This window comes from Myxine glutinosa, chromosome 1 (assembly GCF_964187855.1).
Source record: "Myxine glutinosa chromosome 1, kmMyxGlut1.1, whole genome shotgun sequence".
Lineage (NCBI taxonomy): Eukaryota > Metazoa > Chordata > Myxini > Myxiniformes > Myxinidae > Myxine > Myxine glutinosa.
In genome coordinates this window covers 322,710,979-322,722,518 of record NC_136261.1, presented here as the reverse complement: position 1 = coordinate 322,722,518, position 11,540 = coordinate 322,710,979, and the positions used below count along the sequence as shown (strand labels likewise).

At 43.8% G+C, this 11,540-nt stretch overlaps 1 protein-coding gene across 4 annotated transcripts in view; it reads right to left on the bottom strand.

Annotated features, from left to right (window-relative positions):
* LOC137411373 (E3 ubiquitin-protein ligase Rnf220) overlaps positions 1 to 11,540 on the bottom strand; it is a 102,988-nt gene continuing 91,448 nt past the window's right edge. For 2 of the 4 annotated variants that reach the window (XM_068096737.2, XM_078769629.1), the window contains exons 10-11: positions 7,067 to 7,161; positions 1 to 449 (exon numbers count right to left, since the gene is read on the bottom strand). In XM_068096737.2, coding sequence (XP_067952838.1) covers positions 443 to 449; positions 7,067 to 7,161 — 102 coding nt within the window. In that variant the 3' untranslated portion in view covers positions 1 to 442. The remainder of the gene's footprint in view (positions 450 to 7,066; positions 7,162 to 11,540) is intronic. The other 2 variants (XM_068096726.2, XM_068096731.2) reach the window with 1 other exon arrangement.

The window sequence follows — 11,540 nt, the reverse complement described above, 5'->3', positions numbered from 1 at the left end:
TATTGTACAAAAAGAATTTATTGTTCAGTTGAGCAGATGAAACAATGCACTATTTCTGAGAATTACCTTAATTACTTCTGTGAGAACAGTAGGGGGCTTTCATGAAACAATATTGCAAAGTATCGAACATGATCTCCATGGAGAAAGAAGAATGAAATGTACATCACAAGCGAATGAATATATTTGGTGTCTAGATTAATCCACCGAGCAGTTGCCATCAATCCCCACAAGCTTTCTAATTTTATCCAGCAAAATTACGGCATATTCCAATAAGAAAGAAAAGATCGCATTACATGTATAAGTTAGGGTGGAATAACAGCAGACAAGCATATCTTTTCCATAAGAAAATTAATTGTCCCTATAAAAATCAGCCCAGGTTACAAGTAAATCTTTCGCAGATCTCCCGCAGATGTAATGGTGTTGCATTGAGGGCACAGCTTCTTCACACCCTGCCAGGAGAGAAAACCAGTAAACACAAGAAAACACTAAAGGCATTCATTTTGTATGATAATTGGCATTCATTTTGTATGATAATTGGGAAAACTATGAGTGGAAAAGTTCGATCTCAGTTCTAAAGTATACCAAAGCTTCCAAAGGTGACCAAAGCTTCTGCTGGAGGAATACTTCCAAATTTGATTCCACCTCTGCTTTTCTGTTAGAGCTCAACATTCAAGTAGTCTTGAGAAATTGTCAGATAAGTTATTGACAAAAATACATGCAGGTGAGATGGTAGTCTACCAGCACTTCGATCCATATAGGGAATTTAGAGTTTGACCAAGGTATGGATTCAAAAGCTTACTCTTTGTAAAAAAATAATAACAAGCGTTACGCCTAGGTCCACCGTCGGTGAAGTGATGTGAGTAGACAAAGTGGAAGACGCAAGGCGGCCATCTTGGATTTTGACGTGGCGACCCAATTTTCAATAGCGTTCTTCCTTATGCCTAGATACATCCACACACCAGATTAGACGTTGGTACTTCGCTTATGTTTCAAGATATTTCGCTCACAAGGTTCAGACATATATATGGTGGCGGCCATCTTGGATTTTGACGTGGCGACCCAATTTTCAATAGATTTCTTCCTTATGCCTAGATACACCCACACACCAGATTAGACGTTGGTACTTCGCTTATGTTTCAAGATATTTCGCTCACAAGGTTCAGACATATATATGGTGGCGGCCATCTTGTATTTTGACGTGGCGACCCAATTTTCAATAGCGTTCTTCCTTATGCATAGATACACCCACACACCAGATTAGAAGTTGGTACATCGCTTATTTTGCAAGATATTCCGCTCACAAGGTTCAGACATACATGGCGGCGGCCATCTTGGATTTTGACGTGGCGACCCAATTTTCAATAGCGTTCTTCCTTATGCCTAGATACACCCACACACCAGATTAGAAGTTGGTACTTCACTTCTTTTTCAAGATATTCTGCTCACAAGGTTCAGACATACATGGCGTCAGACATACATGGCGGCGGCCATCTTGGATTTTGACGTGGGTTGCACCCACACACCAAATTCGAATGCGGTCCTTCGCTTACGCATGCACATATGCACGCACGCCCGCACGCACGGACACACGGACGGAGGGGAAAACCATAGTCCCCCTTTCGCTCCGCGGTGCGACGGGGGACAATAAATATACTGAAACGCAAAAGAAACTTACCACCTTTGAAACCTTTAAATATCAACAATAACACTGCGTGTAGTAAATGTGTGAACTTATTTGTGGACAATAGTGTCCTCACTTTCAGACAAAACTGTCACGGATGGTCACTTGAACCTTCAATGGTCACTTCATAGCACAACTGCTGAACAGCTGTTTTGACTGTCAGTGATTAGCCAAGGGGTACGGGATGATTTTAATGAGCTGCACGTGATGTCTTGATATTGGCTTTAAAAAGGCCAGTGCAAAATGGGCATTTCAGTCAACATGCCACGATTGTCAAGGGATCAACGGCAGCGTGCCCTGGGCATGCTGCAAGGCGGACTGAGCTACCGTGAGGTGGCACGTCACCTTGGCTGTTCACACCAGACGATATCGGCCCTGGTGGACAGAGACACCCTCCACAACTCTGCAGATGACAGACCTCGATCAGGGAGGCCAAGAGTCACCACTGCAAGGCAGGACAGGCAGATGGTCCGAAGTCACCTGCGGGATCGATTCCGTCCAGCATCCCGCACTGCGGCAGAAACTCCGGGGCGTGCAAACCCACGGATCTCCAATGATACTGCACGAAGACGACTGCATGACTATGGTCTGACTGCCAGAAGACCATACAGAGGCCCCGTGATGACGGCTGCCCATCGCCGCAACCGACAGAGATGGTGCCAGCAGCATCAGTGGTGGACCTTGGCGCAGTGGAACGAGGTCGCTTTCAGCGATGAGTCAAGGTTCTGTGTGGACAGTCCTGATGGGCGTGAGCGTGTCTGGAGAAGAACTGGCGAGCGATATGCCGATTGTTGCGTGCGTCAAGCCAACAGGTGGGGTGGCCCAAGTGTGATGGTGTGGGCCGCCATATCAGGCCGGTACAGGACGCCACTGGTGGTTGTGGATGGGAATCTTAACGCCCAGCGGTATGTGGATAACATCCTGCGACCTCATCTGCTGCCATTCCTGCTAGACCACCCAGAACTGAGAACCTTTCAGCATGACAACGCTCGTCCCCATGCTGCTCGCTTTACCACTGCATTTCTCCAAGGCGAGAACATCAACACCATGCAGTGGCCTGCGCTCTCCCCTGACCTGAATCCCATAGAGCACCTGTGGGATGAGCTTGGGAGACGCGTAGTTGGCAGGGCCAGGACATGGGCAGGGCTGCTTCAGACATTGAGGACTGAGTGGGACAGAATCCAGCAGCAATCCATCCAAAGACTGGTAGGCAGTATACGCCGACGATGCACTGCCTGTATCCAAAACAATGGTGGCCATACACGCTATTGAAAGGGGACTGACATTGCACCCTGTGCTGTTCTGTACTGTAGAACAAACTGATGAGATGGTGCATCTTGGTCAAAAACTTGACATGTCATCAATAAAATGCCAATGTTTCAATTAGCAATTGTTGGTTTGTTTTATTTTGAACTGTTACAATTTTATTACATTTCAAACAAGTGGTAAGTTTCTTTTGCGTTTTCGGTCTTTTTGAAGTTGGTCAAAATGGTCAAAATGGTCAAATTTTTCGGTCAAAATGCCCATTTTGCACTGGCCTTTTTAAAGCCAATATCAAGACATCACGTGCAGCTCATTAAAATCATCCCGTACCCCTTGGCTAATCACTGACAGTCAAAACGGCTGTTCAACAGCTGTGCTATGAAGTGACCATTGAAGGTTCAAGTGACCATCCATGACTGTTTTGTCTGACAGTGAGGACACTATTGTCCACAAATAAGTTCACACATTTACTACACGCAGTGTTATTGTTGATATTTAAAGGTTTCAAAGGTGGTAAGTTTCTTTTGCATTTCAGTATAGAAACTGCATGATATTTAAAGCAAATTACACAGTTGACAAAAGCCTCTTGGCATGACTGCACATATCACAATCGAGCCGAAAGTTTCAATCAGATTTGATTCTACAGAAGTAAACCCCAAGAAGTTTTGTCGTGTGCAACATGTGGCTGCTGGCAGCTTCATTTCCAAGGCTCGGTTCTCGGCCGTACTACTGATGCAGTGCTCTCTGTGGATTAGCGCAGGAGTTTCGCAATTGGCTCGGGTACTGGCTATAAGAGAGAGTACAGTTGACAGCTTAAAGTTAGATTGAGATTTCAAAGTCTGTGAAGAAAGAGGATCGATTAATTAACGAATATACATTATATTTTGATGTTTCGGTCATACTGCTTTAAATCAAGGAGCAAAGAAGCATGGCCATTTAAGTCAGGGGTGGGGGATCTGTTCCAGATAGATGATGGCAAAGCAGCCAGACATACATTTTCATTGATGGTGGTCCTTCCCCAACCCAAACAAACTTCCACCACCAAGAAAACTGGTTCGCCAAGGTGTAAAACATAAGAGTGTTGTCATGCAGAGAGTGGGAGGGGAGTAGGGGGAATAAAGGGTGTGGGTTGGTGGTTTATCATTAACCCTAACCCTAACCACGCAGGTGGTTTATCATTTTATAATTCATTCGGTTATTCTCCGACTATATATATATATATTTTTTTTTTCTTATTTTTTTTTTTTTGTATACTGAATCGAGGCTCGTGAAAGAGCTAACATTTACTTCACAAACAAATCAACCAGACAAACAAAACACACAAAAAGAGGGAGCGGAAAACAAGATGGGGAGAGAAGGCGAAGCACACAAACACAACATTTGAGAGCAGGGAAATGTGTGGAAGGGAGAGGGCTTGGGGGGAGGAGGCGTGGGAAGGGGGGGGGGTGGAGGGAGAAGTATAAAACACAAGGACACTAAGGACTTCCAGGACAGAAGTTGGTATTTCAAAAAAGTGGAATTGGGGTGAAATTAGCGGGGGTAGAAAAGTTCAAGGTTTTGGATGGGGGAAGATAAGAGATGGTGGTGAACAGCAGTTTTAAAGACCTGGAGGGTGGAGTGGGATTGAAGAGAGTGAGGGAGTTTGTTCCAGACGCGGGAGAAAAGAGGAATGAAGGAGTGAAGGTGAGCAGAGAGTCTTGATTTTGGCAGTTTGACCATAAGAGGGTTGCAGGCAGATCTTGTGCGACCTGTAGGAATATTTGCGGGACAGAGCCCAGAGAGAGCTGGGGGGGCAAGGCCAGAGAGGAGTCGGTAGAAGACAGAAAGACCACCAACCTGCTTGCGGTGAGTGAGTGAGAGGCCCTTGGAGTTAGCTTCATCGCGGGAGATTCCAATGATTCTGAATGCTTTGGTTTCAACAGCGTGAAGACGAGCTATGTGTGAGGCAGGAGCACCAGCCCAGAGGGGAGAGCAGTATTCCATTGAGCTGCGGATGAAAGCCTTGTATGTGGTGAGGAGCTCAGGTGTGCCAAGGAAGGACTTTGCACGACAGAGGATGCCCAGTCGGCGACTGGCTTTGGAGGCCAGATTTGAAATGTGGTTTTCCCAGGAAAGATCATGGCAGATAGTGAGACCCAAAAGCTTGAGTGACAGAACTTCTTGGAGAGGATTATTCAGAAAGTGGATTGGAGGGTTGTCCAGTCGGTCTTTTCGGAGAGACATCGTAAGAGTGTGAGATTTGTCAGGATTGAAAGACATGTTCCACTTGTTTGCCCAGTCTGTGATTTTGTCCAGGTCTGCAGAGAGTGAGGAGGCAGCAGACTGCCGATCTGAGGGATGAAGAATGGAGCGACAGAGTAGAGTCATCAGCAAAGAGATACAGAGGATTTTCAAGAGAGTCAGAGAGATCATTGATGAAGACCAGAAAAAGCACAGGGCCCAGAACACTGCCTTGTGGAACTCCAGCCTGAACAGGAAGAGGACATGAGAGAAACCCATTCAGGGCCACATATTGTTACGGATTCGTCACTTCCGTTGTTGGCGTTTTCCTCCACTTGAAAGATTTCTGATTCTATGTACTATTATTGTCTTCCAAAGGTTTATTGTTTATGAACAGTTATCAAAAGTTAAAAAGGTTAGCTTTAAATGATACCGGAAACCAAACAGGGAGACGAGGGGAGAGAAGAGGAAGAGGGCGGAGCGAGAGAGTCGGAGAAGAAGCTGGTTGCTTTGCGGTCTGCAACGAACGTTGTCGAGCAAGAGTCACGTACTTTGGGTTCCTGGGAAAAAGGAATTCCTGCGATAAAGTTGGTATTGCTGTGACGGATCATCCTGCGTGTCAGGTTTGGCGTTAGATTCCGAAGAATCATCACTGGGTCGTGACGACTCGAGAACCACGAGCCGTCGGCCATTTTGACTCGTGCGCTTCGTGCGTCGAGCAGACTTTCCTTGCTTCGTCAACCGTTTCCACTGCTTTCAGACGTATCTGTGGTGTGTGTGTGCACCGAGGCTTTAGACGATTACTTTACGGCTCGCCGACCATGAACAGTGAAAGTTTATACCTGGAGGGTACCGTTGAATTTCCCAGTCGCCGTGAGCGCGCCTTTGTGCCGCTTTAACCACGTGACCATTTTCTCCGTTTTGGGCGGCGTGTCTGTGCCTGTCCTATGAACGAGATTCTGGTTTCGATTCGACATCGTTCCGTTGATCACTGGAGGGGACTAACTCTGAGCTCGAAGACGGGAATATAGAGACACTGGGGAAGGTTATTTTCCACTCACTTGGAGCACAGTGAGTTACCTCATGCATGTTAACGGATGGTACCATCATAGGAGATATTGATTGTACTCTTGATTCCTCTTATTGTTGTACTATTATTTTTGTGTGATTTTTAATACAATATTTGTTTGTATTATTGGTGTTTGTATTATTTGCAATTGGTGTGGTTTCACCATTGATTTTTGACACAGGATAACATATTTTTCTGCCGTGGCTCCTCTCGGGGTTCGGAGGTATACCGAGACCAGGAAGTTGGGGAGGAACACGTAACAATATATATATATAATCGGGGTTTAAGGGGGTTTACCGGGGTCAAAGTGGGTACCCCCCAAAATACGTATTTGCTTTCTTCTCTGAAACTACACACACGATTTCGATGAAACTTCACCACAACATTCATCACCTGTGATGTACCAATGTTTGTTCAAGGCATTAGAAAAATAGGTATTTTTGTTTGTTTGTTTGTTTAAAGTCTTATGATTATGGCAGTATGATTCTACATGCCGCGCTGTCTTCTAGAAACCATTCAAATTGGTTTAAAATACCTTTAGTCAGTGCAGTATACTGTTTATTCTACCAGGTGAGCGCCAGGGGTATTGCCCCTATGTTCATTATTAATCGACCAATTGGAATAAAGTGTGATGGATATGCGCATGCACACACACACACACACACACACACACACACACACACACACACACACACACACACACACACACACACACACACACACACACACACACACACTTTGTTTTTAACAGGATGTTAAAAATCGGCATTGTGTTCATGTTACTTGTGAATGTCAAACTTGATAGGAAATACAAAAAAGAATGTTGATCTCACAGCTGTGTGTGGTTCCTCACCAATGTTCGCATCCAACACTCTTCACAATGCACGTGCCAGCACTGGATTGATGTGAGGGGAGCAGTGTATGGTTCCTGTACAAAAGAGAAAAGAGCAGCCTGGAAAATTCCTTCAGCTTATACTGTAATAGATTTAAACACGACATTGAGACAGATAGAAAACTTCTGACAACCAAGTGCTCTCAAAACACACTTGATTATATAAAGATGGTGGTGGAACTAAAATGTGAAGAAAAACACACCTATTGTGTATAAAAACGAATTCTGTGTTAATGAGAAAGTGAGAGAAAGACAAGTGTTTTCAAAAGATAATATTCACAGTATCTGTGAAAAACACACACAAACAAACACACACACACACACACACACACACACACACACACACACACACACACACACACACACACACACACACACACACACCTTTGGGAACCATATCAAACACCAATATGAGCAGTGCACCTTTGTCACTCAGATCAATCACAGAATATATATATATATTTTCTTTTTCATCACATCAATTTGACAAACAGGACAACTATTAAGCACAATAAAATGTATTTTAAAGTTATTCAGGCCAAGGTTACAACCTAAAACTAGAACGGAACTCGGTAGAGCGCAAACCTCCACCAGGTTGAACAGTTTTTTTGTATCCCACTATAAAATAACCACCTTTAGAGGCCATTTTTCCCCGCAAGCGGGGGTTGGCCTTTTTCGGGAACCGTGGTTGTTGTTGTTTTTTGGTCCCCTTTTTGAAGCAATGTTTTACGGCCGGATGCCCTTCCTGACGCCAACCCTTTTTGCCGCTGATAGGCCGGATCTGGATTCGGACCTGAACCAAAATCTAATCACTTGTTCATGTCACCTAACCAACTCATCCACCAAGTTTAGTCATAAGTCATCCACAACCTTTCTAAATGTGATGTTATATATTGCTTTTCGCCCGATCCCTCAATGGTGAAGAATCACCTAAAAATTTAATAATTCTCATATCCCAATCCATACTCAGATCTTCACCAAAATCGAATCGATTAGTCCTCGTCACACACACAACCTGTCCACCAAATGTTGTCCAAATCCGTCCATAACTTTTTGAGATATCCTGCTATATATCGTTTTTGGCCCTATCACCCAATGGTGAAGAACCACTTAAAAATTCTACTGGCCGGATCCGAATCTGGATCTTCACCAAAATCTAATCATTTTGTCCGTGTCACATACACTACATCTCTGACAAATTTCGTCAGAATCCGTCCACAACTTTTTGAGATATCTTGTTCACAGACAAACAGACAGACAGACAGGGGTGAAAACATAACCTCCTTCCACCTTTGGTGGCAGAGGTAATGAAGGAATAACTAGAGTTTTCATCAAACACCGTACCCCACGCAGTCTTGAGAATATGGACATGGGAAGGGTCTTTTAAACTCTTGCTTTGCATTTCAGAGAACAATCTATATTTCCTACGAGCCACCATTTTGTCTGAATCTCGATATTCCCAAACGCTGAGAGCACGAGCAGCAAATTTGATTTCCAGAAATGATAACTAGGCGATTTGTGTTCTACAGTGTTCACGTATGTGATTGAATTAAAATAAAATAAAAACTTTAAAGGCTGTAGAAAAAACCGTTTTTTGGAAGTTTACCACAGTTGATGCATCACCATATTTAACATGTTAAATTAGTTTCCGTGCCTGTTGTTTGTGTCCTTTACGACGATGCTAAAAATAGCAAATTTCCTATATGGAGTTTTTATTTTATTTTATCTGACTGCTAAACAAGCAGACAGACTAAATAAATTACCTTACTTGTGCATGTGCATGCACGCTCGGGATGAGATTCCAGACAGTTTACCAAATTCTTGTTCCACTGGACGAGCCAAAGTACTGCTAAACTGCAGGTTTGTGTTCCGATTCATGGTATACAGTGTTCAAAATATGTTTCAATTGAAATTAAGTAGCTCCTCAATCATAGACTGACGTCTGTAAGCAAACAGACAGACAGACAGACACAAAGTGAACTAATTGCTTAACCCCACATTTGTCTTCGCACATGAGGTAAAAACTATATTAGGTCGTAACGTATGTAACGTACAAATACACAAGCAAAAGTACCCGTCCCCATTGACGGAAAAAGTTTAAGTTAATCTATGAATTTAAATTAGTTCATGCACTTTTAAAAGTGAAATTGTGTTGCACTCTTGGTTTCACTCAGAGCCAAGCTCTGAGCTGCTTATACCACCCACTGCAAAATGGTGGTGTAACATCAAGAGGCAGAGGATGGATTTGTCTAAAAATCCTGCTTGCGAAATACATTTTAGTATCAACATTATTACTTCTGCCACCAAAGGTGGATGGAGTTTAGGTATTCCCCCGTGTTGTCTATTTGTCGATGAGCGGGATATCTCAAAAAGGTATGGACAGATTCTGACAAAACTTCGTAGACATGTTGAGTTTGTGACAAGGACAAATTTATTATATTTTGGTGAAGGCCTGGATATGGATAGGATAATTTTAAGTGATTCTTCACCGTTGAGAGATAGGGCCAAAAACAACATGCAGGTGGACCTCGACATTCACGGCCCCAACATTCGTGGCCCCAACATTTCGCTGGTTCCACGTATTCACGGTTGATAAAATGCGACCTGTTTCGACATTCACTGCCCTGTGTTCGGCGTATTCGTAGTTGATAAAATGCATCCTGTTTCTACATTCCCGGCCCTGTGTTCTGTGCATTCACAGTTGATAAAACGCGACCTGTTTCTACATTCCCGGCCTTGTGTTCTGCGCATTTGCAGTTGATAAAATGCGACCTGTTTCTACATTCACTGCCCTGTGTTCTGCGTATTCGCAGTTGATAAAATGCGTCCTGTTTCTACATTCCCGGCCCTGTGTTGGCGTATTCGCAGTTGATAAAATGCGTCCTGTTTCTACATTCCCGGCCCTGTGTTGGCGTATTCGCAGTTGATAAAATGTGTCCTGTTTCTACATTCATGGCCCTGTGTTTGGCGTATTCACAGTTGATAAAATGCGACATGTTTCTACATTCCCAGCCCTGTGTTCTGTGTATTCGCAGTTGATGAAATGCGACCTGTTTCTACATTCACTGCCCTGTGTTCGGCGTATTCGCAGTTGATAAAATGCGACATGTTTCTACATTCCCAGCCCTGTGTTCTGTGTATTCGCAGTTGATGAAATGCGACCTGTTTCTACATTCCGGCCCTGTGTTCGGCGTATTCGCAGTTGATAAAATGTGACCTGTTTCTTCATTCACGGCCCTGTGTTCGGCGTATTCGCAGTTGATAAAATGCGACCTGTTTCTACATTCCTGGCCCTGTGTTCTGCGTATTCGCGGTTGATGAAATGCGACCTGTTTCTACATTCCCAGCCATGTGTTCTGCACATTCGCAGTTGATAAAATGCAACCTGTTTCTACATTCACCGCCCTGTGTTCTGCGTATTCGCAGTTGATAAAATGCGACCTGTTTCTTCATTCACGGCGCTGTGTTCGGTGTATTCGCAGTTGATACAATGCGACCTGTTTCTACATTCCTGGCCCTGTGTTGGCGTATTCGCAGCTGATAAAATGCGTCCTGTTTCTACATTCCCGGCCCTGTGTTGGTGTATTCGCAGCTGATAAAATGCGTCCTGTTTCTACATTCCCAGCCCTGTATTGGCGTATTCTCAGTTGATAAAATGCGTCCTGTTTCTACATTCCCGGCCCTGAGTTGGCGTTGTGGAATTATATATTATATGTAAGGGGCAATTTATTGCCAAACAGTTAAATTGCATTTCGATGTGAATCTTGTGTAAAATGGGTTCTCAAAGCGTGCAGTCTGAGCAAAGGATTCTGCTGGTTGCCCCTGGCATGGGCCATGGACAACTTGAACAACATGGTCCTAACATCGCTGTGGATGCATCTGTCATCTCTGTTCCACATCTTGCCGGTCAAGCAACATCACATCAACACTTGCTCCACGCTCATGATGAGTGAGGAGGCAAGTCGACTACAACTGGACGAAGGCCTTGTTCAAGGACTACTATGGCATACGGCAAGCGTGGCAAGGATGTTACATCCAGAGCAGGGTCAGTTTATGATTCTGCCCAGCTACCACGACAGCGGAAACCCTACGCGAAATAGTGTAGGTGCTATGAAGACATCAGAAGAAAATGTTTCATACTTGATTTTCAAACACGAGTGATCAGCCTCTTCTTTTCAAACAGAAGTTCAACATTTGTTCTGCAGCAAAACGCATTTTGGAAGAATAATTGCCAAATGTTGCAGATGCTTTATATGGAATTATGCGGACATTATTATTTAGAAAATGTTGAACTGAAATTGTTGTGCATTGGTAAAGGTGAAGTTTGTTTGCAGAGATATTTATGATGCAAATGAAATGAACTGAATTATCAACATGGAAAGAGTCAACGAACAAAGAAATGTTTTTATGATCAG